We start from the raw sequence: 18,676 nt of genomic DNA, 5'->3' as shown, positions 1-18,676 counted from the left end.
GCCGATAGTTTTGGAGTTGGAACTCCGTATCACTTAGGCTGGGACACCCTGTATATCTGAAAAATCCTCCCTCAATAAGAAAAACAATATACATCCATCTTTTACAATACTATATCCTAATAACCCTTCATATTTTCTTTGCTTGCAAGACAAAATTATATAATTAAATATCATATAGAAAACTCTGCAGACATTATCCACTGAGAATACTTAACTGTCGTCCCCCACAAGCAAGGCACATATCCTCCGACGAGAAATCGTTTCAAAATCATTTACATTCCCAAAATGGAGGGGTTGATCGCCGTAGGAAAATTCCTGCGGTGAAAAATCGAGAATGGAAACTCGTTTCCGTTCATGATCAGATTGCGTTCGCGTAAAAAGTGATCGAATGACCGTCGATGATCGGTGCCAATTAATCGCGAGGTCGCTCGTATGACGTGAGAAACGCGCGCTAAGGAGAAAGGGAAAGGGAGAGAGTTACACGTACGTTTCTGGCAACGAAATGCAGAAGCGTGGCTCAGTTGTTCACGGGAAAGCGAAACAGTGTTTTCGAGTTTCGTGTGCTGGGTTCAAGTTGGGGTAATCACGATGGGATAACCAGCATCCTCTGTCTTTGCCATTTTCTTACGTTCTCTGTCTTCGGAATATTCCGTTGAAATATTCGCAGTTTCTTCGTGTTCTCTGAAAATGAGCAGCGTTTCCCAAACACGGGCTACTGTGCTATGTGAACGAGTGATGTGTGAAAAAATTAATCGTTACGAGCAATTAATTATACCAGAAATATTAATTTGAATCCTTGAAGTTAGGGGTATTGTATAGTAGACGCTATAGAGGTTTATCTATGGGGAATATACAGCTTTAAGTTTTAAGACTGATTTTATCATTGAGTTCGTATTTTGGGTGAAAATATATATTATACTTTTCAAGCAGTTTCTTTGATTGATCAGACCAATTTATTTTGGCTTCCTTTGGAAACAGTGTTATGATGTTATTTGAATAACTGTGACAGATGTGATACTACATATGTTGGCATAACTGACTGATTATTATCGAGATACTTACAAGAATATAGGAGAATTTATTAACTGTACAATAATATATATTTATAATAATAATATTTTTTATTCATACCATTACAATTATAATATATAAATAATATATATTTATAGTAATATTATTTTTTAATTAAAATTATTCACAGTAGCAGGACTTTATAACAATATCACTTGCAATAGTAATACCTTTCAACTACATTATTTTTAATAAAGTTACTTTATAAGTGTTTAAATACAATTACAGGAATTTTAAATGAAAAGAATGCCAATGCAGTAGAAATATTATACACTGATAAATAACAAAAGATAATTTCGATGTTATCAATATAGGAATTATAAACTGTAAAAGGGTACTATTTAAAAAAGTTGGTTTCAGAGACGTAGAATATTGAAAAGCTTGACATCCACTGTTAAGATTCTATAAGAAACTATCTGTATCAGTAATAACACAATAATACTTTCATATATTTAAATGTATTGTAAGCTGTCGTTCAACTTTCAAATAGATATGTATCTACATAACCACAGAGTAGATATTCTATATCCTCTATACATTCAGTAAATCTTTATACATAAATTCTCCTCTCCCTTTAAGATTTCTTTCGAGTACATGTTTCATTATTTCGATTTTATTCATGTTATATGTTTCTATACTATCAGCGTCAGTCTAACTAACATTATAGTCTGTTTCTGAAGAAGATCGAAACATAAATTGGTCGAAGTATCACAGAAAATGTTTGCAAAGATTTACCTGATGATAATTTCTATACGTACACTTTGATTATAATTTTGCTTTTAATACGAATAAAAAATTAGATTAGGGATTCAGTGGGTATGTATGATTTGTTTTTCTAAGTGGAAACGTTTGAGAGATTTAAAGATCAATTACGATTTTTGTAAAGAAGTGATCAAGTTTGTGTAAGAGAATTCGATAGAGTAATGCAATCTAAAAACAAAAGTATTAAGATATAATTAAAAATAATTAGTTCAGACGAGGATCAACGATCTAGTATTCAAGATCAAATTCTAATAGGTATATTCTAACAATTTTACTTTCATATTTTAAAATTAGCCTACTAAAATGTGACATAAAAATGCGATGAGTTCGCTCGAAAAACTGAAGTTGACCTTCGAATCTCTTAAGCACTTTCGTACAGATCTAAGAGAAGTCATACGCGTAATGACCTACCTGGAAATCATGTAATTCTTCCATGTAACGTTTCCTCATGCATCACATAAATTACAGTCTATTCAAGGTGAACCACGTTGGATAGCTCTCTTTCTATATTTTACAATTCAAACATATCTAGAATATATCTTGTGTCTTGTATTTATTTAGAGTAATTAACTATACTGACGTGCTTATTACACTAATATATACTTCTTACTTATTTCCATTCTTCTGACCATGACTTTGTTTTACATGACTCCTACATTGTTTTAAGACTGTTTGCAGTATCCCTTAACTCTCATATCTGTCAGAACCTGCTAGCCCGCTATAGTTCGGGTACCTCACGGTTGCTAAACCCGTACTGTAGCTGCGTATACGCAGTGTGTACGCGGATGCTACAGCCACTTATAATGAAAAAGGTGTGCTTCGAGTAAATAAACCTTGTTTCCAAGTTACAGTAATTTTTGTATCCTCGTAGAAAGTGCTCGGAAAGTGCATCGAATGCAAGTATGCTCGCTAGATATGAAGCATGCAATTTTTTGTAATACTTGTCACTGGTTCGAAGAACCTCCACTTGGTTTGGTCGAGTCATGAATACGTGTTCAGTATGAAACCGTGAGCAGGGATAATTATTGCCGATGCAATTGGACCTGTTTTCACTGATGAAAACGCGATTAGAAATCGTAGATCAACGGGAGCAGATATCGGCAGAAAGCAAGTATGAAAGCAAACTTTGTTGGGTAGGTTATCTGGCGTGAGGGAAGGTTCGATATTACTGAAGTAATAACAGTTTCTTAATAATATTACAGTAATAACTAGACTGCGGAAGTTTATGCGAATGCATATTTTTAAAGGAAATAGTTAAAAGAATGGGACTAGACAGAAATTTGTTTTGAAATTAGAGTACTATTAAAATACATTTTTTATTTTGCATATTTTGCATATTTTGCATATTTTGCATATTTATTTTTAAAAACATATGCAATAATATATTGCATAGTAGATGTTATTTATCGGGCTTTTTTTTTATTTATTTTAAGCATTTAAACCCTTCTGGGTTTATTTTACTTTACAAGAATAATATAATTGAATACCAGTATATATACTAGTATATAATACGTTAGTAATACCATAAGGATACAATATAATACAAGTAAGGAAAATAACAAGGTCCGTCAACACTAAATGTGTAAGTTACAATTTTTGAAAAAGGAATTGATACTTATACAAGATACTTTATCGTGCTTATGTGAAATATCTATCTCGACAAATTAGTTTCGTCTATCATTATACTTTCGTATCATAATTGTGTAGTGTTTACACAAATACAGGCCATATGATACCATATTTCTGTAACCTTGTGTTACTAATCAACCATTAGGTGTGACAGTTTGTATTTCGAATTCGAATACTTCAGTTTAATTATCGCGGTTAATGTGAACTCTATGAAAAAGTGAATATATTTAGGTGACTCTTAATTCTCTACAAATGCCCAAAGTTAGAAAAAATAGAAAAGCATTAATGCTAAGTTGGATCAAAAACGATTCCAATTTTGTTATTAATGATAGCGACAATAATGATAGCGATGACAGAAGCATTTATTGCAAAATTTGGAATAAAAATGTGATGTGTGAAAGGAAATCGCATTTAGACCAACACATAAATACCGGCACACATAAGAGGAAAATCGAAGAAACTGGTAATTCATGTGAAGCAGAGGAACATGTGAATAGTATAATACATTTAAAAAGTATTCCTGGTGATTGTGGTGAAAAGATTAGAAAGAAATGTAAAAGAACTTTAGAAAAGAATGTAGGATTTTCGACATTATCCAAGGACCAATAAGTGTGCCGGAACAATGTTGTTCTAAATACGCACCGATTACTTCGTGTGACGTAGAGCGATCGTTCTCCGCCTATAAATTAATTTTGATAGGCAAACGCCACCAACTAACACCATTAAATTTATTGTCACGCGAATTATAATATACCAGAATAATTATGAAAAGTATTTTATATATGTGTACATTACGAAAATTCTGTAACATACCAATATATTACTTATTATACTACATTTTATTCAAATTTTTCGTACATATTTTGCATATTTTTCGTGCATAAACTTTCGCAGGCTAGTAATAACACATTATTATATATTATCATTATTACTGAAGTATTAACGTTGTCTCTATATTACTAAAGTAATAACATTGCTTCAATATTTTTGAAGTAATAACACTGTATCATTATTACTAAAGTATGACATATAACAATTCAACCTAGTCGAATCATTTCACTTTCTGGTCCATAATTAGCCCAGTACACAAGTGGTTATAACTTAGAAACAAAGTCAAAGTAAGCACACACTTTTCCCCAACTCTATCCAACCTCCCCATATCTCCAATCCACCACTGAAGTATCCCTAACTCATGTATATCACACACACTATCTGTCCTCAAACAAAAACTATTCTAATAACTAAAAAAAGGTTGGGAAACGCTGCCTCACAAAATCTCCACCGTTGAGAACCTCCTTTCGAAAGGCTCTCTCTCCAATTATATAGGTCGTCTCCATAGGCAATTGCATCCATTGCTCGTCCTTCGCGTCTTTTTCTCGAGAAGAAACGTCGGTTAATCAAAATGTCACGTTCGTCCAAGCATCGAAGTCCCTTTCCCCGTCGCTACGATCCGATTTCACGGTTTGCTCGCAACAACTCCGATTGCGGATCGCTTCGCGTGCTTATGGTTCGTGACACCGGTTTCCCTCGACGAATTAAAATGTCATAGCTCTCGCGATCATGGCGCGAACGTGTGAACAGTGTAATAATCAAGTTACCACTCTGCAGTAATTAGAAGCGCTACGTTGGATATACCGTGACCCCAGGTCGTAATTCAGCGTTAGGCACGCAGCGTTAGGTTCCCAACCATGTCAGCAGGGAATACATGATGCGAGGATTGCGCAAAATTTTACATAACGATAACGACCACGTTCAAAATCGGGAGCAGAAGAGCGAGACTAACAATAAGTGGCCTCCGTGGATCCCACGGAGCCATTCCTCAACCTTGCTTTCTTTCTACCGCCATAACTCGAAAAGAGCGTCGATGAAAACTCGCGTACTTGCGTCATCGCGACAGTTCGAAGGGAAACCAGTTTCTTTTTGAGGCCAAATGTCCTTTTTTCTTTTTTCTTCGAACGGAATGTCATGTTCGTCATGCGGGAATCATTAATATCACGAAGCAACGAAATCGAAATGACGTGACGGATATCAGGGGAAAAATTCGAGTTCTTGTTTGATGAGAAACAATCTGGTCAATTTTCAGTTTAGTCATGTGGCCTATTAATCGTGGGCAGATTGATGACGTGAAAGCGTGGCGAATAGATAGTACACGTCCTGCTGCGATTGGAATGAGTTTTGCTTTTGTGGAATCATTGACAATTTTAGAAGGGGGAATAGGAGATAGAGGAATATAGAATTTTTAATTATGGATATGGAATAGTTTCTTTGAAAGATTTGGAAGATTCAGATATAATTATTCTGTGCTGGATAATTGTTTAGAAGCTTTAAGTAGATGGAGACATGTTAGGACAGGTTTGAAGTACATTCTATTTGGAATTTCTCTAAAAGTATATGGTTGTTAATAAGAAATACAATCGAAGTATTCGTAATTAAATAAGTTTAACTAGATAACCAATATTAGTGAAAGGAATGCAATTTGTTCAAATAGCTTTTCCACTAACGTTTAAGAAAAGAAGTTGATAGTTTTCTTTAAATTATTTGTTTAAGGATTATTGATGTATGTATATGATGTATATTAATATATATTCAAAATAGAACTAATATGATTGGTTGCTTACAACGTGATGAATTTATTCTATTACTCTCTTGAAAACACAAACGAAGCTTAAACTAAATAAGAGCAGACTACATTAAGATTAAATTAGTTAAAGTTGCCTACATTCCAATTAGTAAAATAATTCACCATGCCTCTATCCACTTCGAGATTCTTTTTATTATTACAAGAAATTGTGAACTTACGTATGTGTACAGGCATATATAAAAATTGATATCAACTTATAATATCCATATATACAATAAAAATGTACACAGCTCTTGATTTTATAGAAGTTACATGAGCAATTCATTTATAAACATGTCTCTTTACAAGGTAGTAATATTTATCAAAAATACATCAAATCCGATGCCAAGCTAATTTTAAAGTAACAAGACGATTTCTGTTGAAAAATATCGATTTTTATCGAAAAACACGCTTTTCTGCATTTAAACGTCATTTTCTCCCTAAAATACCATCGTACAATTTTTTTTGACAATACGGTTTAAAACCTGAGACTTCGAGGGAGTTCTTCCCGAAGAGTACCCGCCAAACGACTATGTCGTTGAAACCGAAAAACGAATACAGATAAAGTCAAATTTTTAAAAATTTGCACAATGTAAAGTTTGACCTAATTTTTCACTTGTTAAATTTACATAATATATTTGGGTTTTGCACCAGACTGATGAAAAATTTACCGCTCTTTCGAATGGTATACTTAGTTTTAAGTTTGCACTGTACTTTGGTGGACTTATAGCCGTTTGAAGAGTGTCAAGTCGAAAACGCAAAAAACATATTAAAAGTGAAAATTCTCGAGAATAAGGCGACACAAAGAAAATGTCTAAGAGTAATTTTTTGTTGGAAATTTGTTGTAGAATTGACACCCTCCGTATGTCCGAACTTACACGTAGACACCCTGTATATGCTACCTTTTAAAGAGTCAGTTTTTTAAATAAACTGTCCATATAATTTCCAACGACCCAACGAGTCTACGTCTTTCCGTTTCGTTATCTTTTCATTCAACCCGAAGAAAAGCACGAAATCCATCAAAGGAGCCAAAAAGCAACCAATTTGAATAACCATTCATACGTTTGCATGCTAATCGTATTCGAGGTAAATTTTTTAGTTCGCGTGTCTAGTTGTGGTGCATGATTGACACATAGTAAAAACGACATAAGCATCGCGTGTTTCTCATTTCTACATTTGAATAGGCGTAAGGCTACAAATTATCATTAGTTCTAAGGAATTCTAAACGCGAATCATCGCAGGTAGAAGAAACTATGGTGTTCAGGTTGACTAATAGCTTGGACCACGGTGATGTCTCTTCATTAGAAAATGGTCGTTTGAATCTATCGTTTCGATTATCATTAGTGGTACTTTCACACGTGATATTAAATAATACTAATTCACAGTTGTGTCTGTAGCCGTTTGAATAATTTATTAGAGGCACTGAGGAAAAGAGTAAATTTTTCTGTGTTAACGTTAGATTTACAGAACACGGTTATTTTGACATATTCTAAAATTTTCAAGGTTCTACAGAAACATTTACACTTTTATCCATATAAAGAGACAGGAATATATCTAAATTCATTTTTGCCTAAGTCTTCTAATTAATTTTAGTAAATCGACTACGCTTATTAAAGCATTACTTCACTAATAGAAATTTGGTAAGTAAACTGCAGATTTTTATGCAAAATAACATCCTTGCAGACGTGCTTATAAAGATTGAACTTAAATAGGAATTTCTTTTACTTTCCAAATATTATAATATGAACTTTACTTTCAATATTTTTTTATAATATTACATACTGTTTGTAGTTTCTTGCACATTCAAATTTCCTATAATTGGTTAAAATTCGCAGTCTATTAATAACAAATCTCCGTAAATCTTGTGTTACGGAAGTTACACAAAAATTTGATAAAATCTATCTAATTCTGAGATTTTAAAGGTAATTATGTTAGTTGCTAAGATACCTCTCTTCCTCGTACAGGTTGTTTTTTATCAGGAGCTTCCTTGTGTTTATAAAAGAATCTATTTTCGACATAACATTGATATTGTTTACAATTGTGGAATTAATGTTGTTATATTTTTCAAGTAAGTGAATGTTTCGTAAAATATTCTATGCTTGTGTTTGGTAATTATTAATTATTTATTACATATTAATTTATCAATCATTGTAATATATAATCATGTCAATTATTATTTTATCGACTAAGAAAGTGTACATCTCGAATATGATTACTTTGCAGACCTATATTTATTGAAATAAGTTTTAAGAATGTAGAAATTTTAAGAAAGAAATTCGCAATTGATCAATAAAACTAATCATTAGACTGCGGATCTTTATGCAAAATAAAATCTTCGCGAACGTCCATACAAAAATTGAACCTAAATAGGAATTTATTTTATTCTGCAAATATTATAATACGAACTTTACTTTCAATCTTTTTTATATTCTTGCATATTGTTTGCATTTTGTAGGTTCTTGAACATTTCGATTTCCTATAAATGCAAAAATATCCGCAGTTTAGTAATCATAATAATACTCGTCAGTCAATCAATTATAAATCAGTGATTTCTGGTTATTTGATGAAAAATAATATTAAATTTTGTTACCCTCTTTGACTTCTTTGCTATCAGATAATTTATTCAATCATAATCAATAGCGTAATTAATTTGCGATGAGTTGATTAATGGTTTAACCGTATCTGGGTTAGGTTAGGTTATGTAACTTCTTGATTCAATCGTAAATAAAAGAGTACTTATTTCAAGGTTAACTTTCAGCGAGTTGCTCAAGACTGGCGATTACATTTGCTTTGATGATTAATGTGTTACTATATACTAATTACTCAGTAGCCATGGTCGTTAATCACTGACTTGACTGGACGATGATTATAATCAGATTACTTCAAAGAAGGATAGAAAATGTTGAATCCATTCGGTAATTTGCACATTGCTGCACAATTGCATAATGTAGATTATTCAATTGATGATGAGATACTATATACAGGGTGTGGCTGGACGGGTGGTACAACTGAGCAGGGGGTGATACTACATGTAAAATTAAATCGAAAAAAGGGATAACATTTTTTCGTTTGATGCTTCGTTTTCGAGAAAATCGAGTTTGAAAATTCCATCCAGTACACGTGGTTTAGATATGTATTACAAATAAGAAATGGCAATGTATGGACTTATTAATTTTATTGACATTTTTAACGTTAGTTAAATAGCATTATTGAATAAACTGTTCAAAGTGCTGTTCTTGTTGACGAGTACATATCATTGCTCGTCTTATTAGTGAGTTATGAATTGAGCCCAATGAACTTCGACACTTTATTTGATTAAAAGCATTTATTATTTTTTCCTTAAGCTGAAGAGAATTCTCACTTATTTCTGGGAGTTAGAAGTTGTTGCCTACAATATTCAGCTGCTGCTGTTGCATTTCCGCCGTTGCTAACCCTAGTATAGTTAACTATAAGCAGACATTTTCACAGCTTGACTGATTGAAACAGACTAAAAGTAGAAGAAAGTCGTATGTTTGAAGAAAAAATGTAAACATTAGACAAGTCAACATTACAATATGTAAGCAAAAGGAAACTTGTAGCGAATAATGCTTTGAGGAGACAGTCCGATACACGCATACTGGATAGAATTTTCAAACTCTATTTTCTCGAAAACAAGAAATTAAGAGAATTCTCATTACGAAAAATGTTTATCAATGAAAGTATAATATTCCACAAATCAATTTCAATTCTATTTAAAATTTACATACTTAAGTATATTTTATTCAGTATTCATGACCCTATTTATAGTTTCTATATTTCTGTTGATCAACAATTTTTAATTGTATTATTTCAAAGAATTTTCATTACGTTTCTATTCACTTTAAAAACTCATTTGTATTAATAAGCGGAGTGGTGCAATTCCTATAAGTACTACAGCATATTCATTTTCACCAACAAAACTGATTTTTATCTGTCAAACACGAAAGGCAACCATGTTATTGATATTTAAATTGTATTCTTGCAAGACTTGTACACGCACTCTTTCAATTCACGTAAGAGCATCGATGCGATTTCATTATCGCATGAATAAACTTCCTGGTCAGTGTCACTGGCCTGTGTGGATGTGGTTTAGTGGTTACAGTCACAATTACCAACGTTACGTTAAGACGTTGCATCATGAATGCTGTCATTGTCCACTCGATAGAGAAGGGTACTTCAGGATTCGTTTCATGCTTTAAATGAGTTTTTCTTCGCTTTTTAAGCATACATTTCAGGTAGGCTTCTATAGTAATTAAAAAAAGAAAATTTATAGTGTAATAATTAGACTGTGGATTTGTATGCATTTACAGGAAATTTGAATCTGCAAAAAACTATAAAATGCACACAGAATGCAATAATATAAAAAAAATATTTAAAGTAAATTTTATATTATAATATTTGCAGAGTAAAATAAATTCCTATTTAGGTCCAATTTTTGTAGGTACGTCTGCAAAGATTTCATTTTACATAAAGGTAAGCAGTGTAGTAATAATAAATGATTTTGTATTTAATAATATATATAGATATCTTAAAAAGTAAACCAAATTTTTTCTTAGCGTCTATTCATATAGTCATCGTGGCTACTAGAATAAACAGTGTCTATGATTAATAAACACATTTTACATTTAACATTTTCTAACAAAAAGAACATGTTTTTCTGCAATATTTAAAAAAAATATATGCCAACGTTTCAAATATCATTGCTTTTTAATCATTCAAACAGATAGATAGAAGAGACATAAAAACAAATTTTCTTTTTACTTTCCAAGATATGCATTGTTAAATAAAAAATCACTTATTATTACATAACTGATGGTCTTTCTTTTTTTAATTTCCAAAGAAGCCTCTTTTTCAAGACCCTTATACTAGAATGTATCTTTAAATTGTTTAGAAAGAAAACAATGGCTCAAAAATTGATATTTATACCATTTTTCACATATAGGTAGTTTAAATCGATGAGCCGCGACTTTCCTCTTCACCTCTGCAATTCCTTTCGCTTTTTTTCGGGACTAACTTTCACCAATGCCGACGTCAGAGGTGCAGATGCTTGAAACCGAAGGCAATATAAATTTAAGAAAGTATTTCGGTCGATGAATGCCTAACTAATTTGGATTCTGTTTGTAGTCGAGTGTTTAGGTACCATTAACATGATGTTTTCGGTAGCTGTGCAATAAAAGATTACTTTCATTCAAGCCCACCGTCGAGCAATAATAAATAATGTCAACAAACCTCGAATACGTAGCATTCTATAAATAACTTCACAGTAATACAAGTTTTTTCATCGACTTTAATAGTGTATATATATTTTGTTTTAAACAAAATTATTTATTGAAATTGATTGAAATTTAAAGTCTATTCTGACTGCAAGCACATTATTGTATATACTATGTATATTTTTAAACAGATTTTATTAGTTAGAGGCAATTAGAGAATTATAAAATTAATTAAGCGAATAGGATTATTCATTGAATTTTAAAGAGTATTTCGACTGGAAGCACATTAACAAAATTCTGAACGAAAACTAGAATCAAGTTGAAACTTTGGTATTTGTTAAGGAATATGTTTATATATCTTCCTCGAACCTTTCATCTTTTTTTAAGGCAAATATATTTCTTTTTCATTGCATTTCTCTATTTCGATAAATGTATTAATTATTTCTTTGAAGACGGGTCCACATTGATTTTATATTTCTATTTTCTTCACACTTGGCAACTTGTACGTGTCTGATAGGAACCATAAACAATTTATAATACGATACGTTATGTAACGATTGTTACATAATAGTTCACTGTCATCCTACGCGTCCATATTCTGCAGTAGGTTGTACAATCACTCTATGCATTTTACAATTACATTTTAGTGATGTTTAAGTAAATATAAATCACAGAACAATAAGAGAACATCTACTTATGATATCCATTTTTATATTAAATTATATTGTATTCATATTTAATATTTATGCATTAAATACTTATTGCAATACGTGATCTAATAAATACATAAATATAATAAAAAAATAAATGACAAAAAACTCGACCGATCTAATGATTCATTATTCAATATGAACAACGTACTGTTACTGTAACTATTACATTACTGTTTTAACGAGTAGATCAAGCGTTGAAAGAAGTGATTTTGATAAGTATCGTTACTGGTGACACGTCTAAGTCTGTAATATTCTATTACAGAACTGAATCGTGTCTCTAATGAATTACATAACTTGTTCCGGGTCTAGAATTTCAATGTACAAGAGCTTTACATAAATAAACAGCAAACCTGGGTACTTGCAAAACCTGTAATTTGCTGAAAGCATGATTGTGCTCTTAGAGTTCTCTATTATAGAATTCTGAAGAAATACGCGTGTAAACAGTAATAATCTTTTCATTTCTTTTAATTATTGACATCTGTTATACGCGTTGACATCCTAACGAGAACCCTGAAGACGGAAACGTTAAGAAATAGACTTTTCATCGAGTTACTTTCTTGGTTTTCGATTTGGATCAACACTTATGTCACACATCATTTCTAAACTATGAGGGGAGGGGGAAGACTTAGAATCTCGAAAAGGCACAACAACTAGCTAAGACCTTTTGAATATTATCCAACTTGTCAACTTTAGGACTTCTAGGATAAATACTGAGTTCGATTGAATACTAATTTTTATTATTATAATATATTTGGACTCGCGCGTCCTCGACATCTCAATCATGGCTTCTGTCGCACGATTTTTCGTGCACTCTTCTCATCGTAACGTGTAGTTGCGTTTCACAATCATGTGGTTTCATACTGGTTAATTGAATAATTTCAATTGTCGGGCGATACAAGCAAATATATAGAACGTTTTCAACCCTTAGGAATCTGGTCATATACTTGGGGATTATCTAGAGAAATACATTTAGTACTGTACGAGAAATTAATTGTATACAGGGTGTTCAGGCTATTACTAGCCAGGGTTTTTCTCGTAAATGGTACATATGACAAAAAACTGAAAGAGGAAAGAGTGATACTTTTTTTTATGTGCAATGTAACCAGGTAGATAAACCTTTAGTATTTATACTCTTTTCTGAGAAATGAAGGTGGCCTTCAGTTTTTTAAATGGAGTGATATATTTTTTGTACAAAAATATGGTAGAATATCGAATTCTAAATAAAAAAGTATTGATCTTTATTAGCCCTAAACCTAATAGGTAACGAGTAATTTCACTTTATTACTTGAAAATTTTCTTAACGGAATATCAATATGGAGATACTGAACTACTAAACTAAAGAACGTTTAGATTTCTTTTTGAGCGAAAAATCGAACCTGAGTAAAGATGCCGCATTAATTCCAACACTTTGCATAGTACTAACTACTTTTTCTAGAAAACCTTTTCGTATACGAAGGGGACCCAACCAAAAGGGTTGAAATGTTTCACATATTTGCTCGTATAGACTAACCCCCTGAAAATACAATTACTATGTTTCGTTCATGGAACAGGGGGAACTGAATTGTAATTCTCGGAAGTCTGGGCAACGGAGAACGTTGCTCTTAAGATTTTCCGAGGACTGCTTGCGAGCAGTCGTACCAAGAATGCTGCCACCTTCTGTTATCGTTGCATAACAAGCTGGGTAGGCGATGCAGTCTTCTAAGCGTGAAAATTGTACGATGACGCCGGCCACCTACGGTCTACGATTTCTCATAGTCGTCTTTATGATCGCTGCTGCGGCGACTTTTTTGCATGTTAACAATTACAGACCCAGTAAGTTCAGCGCGCGACATTTAAAGGGATTCAAGCCTTAGAATTCTAAAAATCTAACAAATAAATTATTGCTCGATGTTTGGCTAATTTTTTGTTTAATTTTGTCTGAAAAATAATAATTAAGTGAATTACATTGAATTGAGTAAATCTGTGTGCACTTATGTATGTTGATATTATGTAATATTGATTTATGAAAATTGCAGCTGTTGAACTATATAGAAATTTCGAGAACGGTTTTTCGAAGATTTTGAGGCTTGACTATCACCTTTAAGGATTAAAAACATTTATGCAAATCGTGATTACTGAAATATTCCTAGAGATGGGCAAAATTTGTATTCGGATACGAAATTCGAATAAATAATCATGGAGAAACAATTTTGTATGCGGTGGTCGACGCATGGACATTCGAATTTTCATTATACAGTTAAGTATTTCTGAATAAAAAAATAAAAATTTGAGTGCTAATTTAATGAAACCTTTCGAATAAATTATAGATTAGTTTTGTTAATTATCTATTGTTCGATTCAAATTATGCCCATCTCTGTTGCACGGAGCTATGGAGATTGTCCCATGAGTGATCTTTACGACAAGTTTTCACTACAGTGGTTCTATTAAAAATTCCAAGAATAAAGATAATATTTGGTTGAATAAATATTAACGATAGTTGAAACAATTACATTGCATATTGTAGAAGTTTTGTTTATCCTAAAGTTCTTTTTGGAAAATCAATTATATACTAATATACTAATTAGGATTATTGTTGTTATTATTTAGCAATGCCAATTGTCCTTTATTCCATACAAAATTTGTACTAAGAGTGAAAGAATAATCTAATCTTGATCAAGTAACGAAGTACTGTTTTTTAGGAGTTCTAATTAGGAGGCAACATATCCAAATTCAGTACAGTGCAGGAGTGAGAGAAAAAAGAATCGAAAGCTGAAAGCCGTTCCTGTCGATAAGTTACTAGAGAAATTTAGAAAACAAAACTCCGCGGGAAGTTTAATATACCATCACGCGGTTGCAAGTGAAAATTGCATTTACATTAGCCTGTTCTAGTTAGGAATCAATTACTCGCCATTAATCTGCCAATCCGTGTGTCATCGTTTTGTTTATTTTCACGTACGATTGGTATTTCTACAGAAATGTTTATTACAGAGATGCTTCGTATGTTTCACTTGTAAATACAAGGTTAAATCAATGTTATCGAAGAAGAGTTTTTGCTTCAACTTTCTACATCCTTCCGCTAATTCCGACTAAAAGTAGCTTTCTCGCAAGCACGGTTCATTAAACACTGTACGAGCAACAAGTAAAATTATTGATACAAAACGAATAGAAAAATGTTAAAGACGAGAACTTGTCGAATTTCGATTCTTTTTTCAGATAATATCTTGTTCAATGCTTATCTAATAATTGGATACCACTATCGACCTCATTTAATTGATTTCCTTTTCTGTTCCGCTTTTTTATAGAGCAAATATTCCTGTCTTGCGATCGACCATGTCATCATTTGGACTGGCCCATGATTTGCCGTGTGAAACTCACCCTGGAGGTCTTCCAATCTCTTAGCAAGTAAGGCAAACTAATTAATATGGACTGATATTGATTAAAATTGTAATCTTAAAAGTTTGAATTCAATCTCAATTTAATTTAGTGTACTAATTTTGATGTGAGTGTACATTTATGCAGGAATTTTTGAAAGTAATTGGAATTTAGGTATGTGTCTATGCCATAAAAATTCCAATGAAAATGAAAACCAGAGAAATTGAAATTGTAACTTTAATACTAAATTGTGTTTTTCAAGTAAGTTTCGTTAGCATGTTTGATTTCTTAATAGTTTACAAGTTTACATTGAGGAAATTTTAGAAATTGAATAAAATAAATAATGACTACACTTAATAAATTTAATAAATTTAATAAATTTACAGGAATTTAGAAGAGTTATTAGAAATCATGCAATAAAAATTCCAATAAAAGTGAAAACCAAAGAAATTGCAGTTGTAGCGTTTCATATAAAATTCTGTTTTTGAAGTATTACAAATTTCGACATGTTTAATGTCTTAATAGTTTTCAAGCAATTTATCGCGAAGTCTCTTTAGTTCTTCCTGACACTTTTACACTATACTGTTATTTGCCAACATCAGCTGTAAATTTCACATTAAACTCTCTTTTCCGCATATGAAAGGCTAACGTCGCAAACGTAATAAATAATAATAATTACGCAATGACGATCAATTCGTCCAAGGGAATTTTTTTCCCAACACGTTTATTGCTTTCACATCGCATTGCCGTATAATTTTCACAAACAGTAGCACGTTTTCCTTCGAATTGAATTTTACACGCGTAAAAGGTCAATCTCTCGAATTGAGTAATAATAAGTATTACGTAACGAGAAGAGAAACGTTTTCTTCGCCGTGACTTGCAAAACTAGGGGTTCTGTTGATCGATCGCATAACCATGTCAGATATTCAGTAATTTCTGTTGGAATCATCAGTCGAGAGCACCCGTTGCAACAACCGTTATGCAATTGCACAACGAGCCGAAACGCGGAAGACTACTCAACGAGCCGCAACTTCATTAGGTCGAATGTTCACACTTCGAATCGCGATACGTTCTAATGTATTCCTTGTCTCATTTTTACTCAGATCTTGTGGCGATTGTCTGAAGAACGAGACGGCGTGTCTGGCCAATCATTGCGTGTCCGCCGATGGACAGAAACGCGGCATACTGACGGCCAATAGGCAATTACCTGGCCCTATTATTCAGGTAATTAGAGAATAAGAGAATTAAATGAGAGAATTGAACGAATGCACAATAGAAATATTCAAGATGGGTTGATCTAATAAAATTTTCTTCATTTTTATGTGTACAATACTTGACATTTCATTATGCTTCTAAATGAATTTGATTACATTCACATATTATTTTAATTGTATTTTCAATAAAATAATTTTTAGATAAAAAATATAACCGACTTCGAAAAAAATATTAAAACTGCACTAAAAAGAATGAAATATTTTCTAGTTATAATTGCTTAAAAGTACGAAATAATTTCTATTTCCTTTATATTAGATAATGTGAAATAACCTTTTCGTAGCCGGTGCAAAATTAACAATTTTTAAATCCTGCTTGATTGAGTTTTTAGTGAGGACGGTAATATTATAATTGAATGCTGTTAATTTATACATGTATACTATACGTGGTATATGTGATGAAATGTTTACTCGTACAAATCAGTTTCTGTTATGATACCAATGTCGAAAGGGCGTTTACCTTCACAAGCGTGTTTACCTTACTAGTCATTAAGCGTTTTGAGCATCTTCTTCAATAAAGACTTGTTTTGAAAATATCTCGAGATCTAATAATTTTGTTGCTATGGTACCCTAATCATTTTTTACGTAGAATGAACAGAAGAATCGATCTGTGTAAAACACAATATGCATTTCTATTTAAAGAAATGATGCAATTGTTAATTGCATATCCACTGCTGCATCTAAACAAAATTTAAAGTCCTATAGATGAAGTTCACTTCGAACCATTTATTTTTCTCGTTTGGCATCTTTTCGTAAATGCAATAATAACGGAGGTATGACATGAAACAATTGCGTGGACCACCCTGTATACTATCTACACGAAAATACTGTCTGACTAGATTTGGGGCATTCTTTTTTGCGGGGGCTGGGAGTGGAAATATTGATTACTTCTAATGTATATACTCTCTTTATAAAAATACTGTCTGAGTAGGTTTGGGATAGTATTTGGTGGCGATATTGAATAGTGTAAATGTATAATAACAGTTTAAGGCATATGTTTTGTCCCATCGACAGAAAGTTAAATCGAGTTTGGTAATTTTTAATTTTCCGCCGACTATGAAAAGGTTATTTAACTCTACGTAATATAAAGGAGATAGAAATTATTTCATACTTTTAAGGAAGTATATCTAGAACTGGTCAGTATTCATATAAATTAACTAGAAATTATTTCATACTTTTTAGTGCAATTTTAATATTTTTCACCTAAAAATGATTTTATTTCACGCTTTTTAGTCGCAATTTATAACTAATAGGTTTCATGCAATAACAATAATTATGAGCACTATACAGGGTGTCCCAAAAATGTTAGAGGTCCTTGAAAGGGGAGGTTCTGGATGTGATTTGAACCAACTTTTTCTTTAGCGAAAATGTTATCCGAGACTTAGTTGAAGATTTTAACAGAAAATCCCGACCAATCAGAAAGCGAGTATGCCGGTGGAGCGCCCGCGGTAGCGTAGGCTACGCGCTAGACAGCCGCAGGCGCACCACCGGCATACTCGTGCTCTGATTGGTCGGGGTTTTCTATTAATATCTCCTCAACTAACAATAAGTCTCGGACAACATTTTCGCTAAAGAAAAACTTTGGTCGGTTAACTACCTGCCGAGTTATATACAAAAATAGGAATTTTGCAATAACAACAGTTATAAACAATAAAAAAATTCATAAATTTTTGCAAATGTTATCATCGCAAAAACACGTGCGGCAGCAAAATATAAGAGGTTTCATCAATTTCATCGATTTAATCGATTTCATGCCGAACATACTTGAAGAAATCTTTTTTGCGATAAAAGTGATATAAAGTGATAAAAAATAAACCAAGGTCAAATATTATTATTATTGGACCAAGTGGTAGTGATGCTCTACCAGATGCAAGAAGTTTCAATTCGAATAGTCCATCCGTTTTGGAGTAAGAAGCAACAGAAATTTTTTCGGATTTTTGCAAAAAAATAGGGAAAAAATGAGAAATCGCAAAATGTCTTGATAATGGGACCACCTGGGAAGCATACTCTATCAGATGTAAGAGGTTT

At 32.3% G+C, this 18,676-nt stretch overlaps 1 protein-coding gene across 3 annotated transcripts in view; it reads left to right on the top strand.

The window, feature by feature from the left end:
* The first annotated feature begins 490 nt into the window (after positions 1 to 490).
* The window catches only part of LOC128884820 (uncharacterized), a 31,864-nt gene continuing 13,678 nt past the window's right edge, over positions 491 to 18,676 (top strand). The window contains exons 1-4 of one of the 3 annotated variants that reach the window (XM_054138458.1): positions 491 to 579; positions 13,577 to 13,838; positions 15,308 to 15,407; positions 16,481 to 16,601. In XM_054138458.1, coding sequence (XP_053994433.1) covers positions 13,715 to 13,838; positions 15,308 to 15,407; positions 16,481 to 16,601 — 345 coding nt within the window. In that variant the 5' untranslated portion in view covers positions 491 to 579; positions 13,577 to 13,714. Of the gene's footprint in view, positions 580 to 1,800; positions 1,888 to 2,069; positions 2,089 to 13,576; positions 13,839 to 15,307; positions 15,408 to 16,480; positions 16,602 to 18,676 lie in introns of those variants that run through there. The other 2 variants (XM_054138459.1, XM_054138460.1) reach the window with 2 other exon arrangements.

The sequence above is a fragment of the Hylaeus volcanicus genome, chromosome 2 (genome assembly GCF_026283585.1).
Source record: "Hylaeus volcanicus isolate JK05 chromosome 2, UHH_iyHylVolc1.0_haploid, whole genome shotgun sequence".
Lineage (NCBI taxonomy): Eukaryota > Metazoa > Arthropoda > Insecta > Hymenoptera > Colletidae > Hylaeus > Hylaeus volcanicus.
This window is presented reverse-complemented; position numbering and strand designations above follow the sequence as displayed.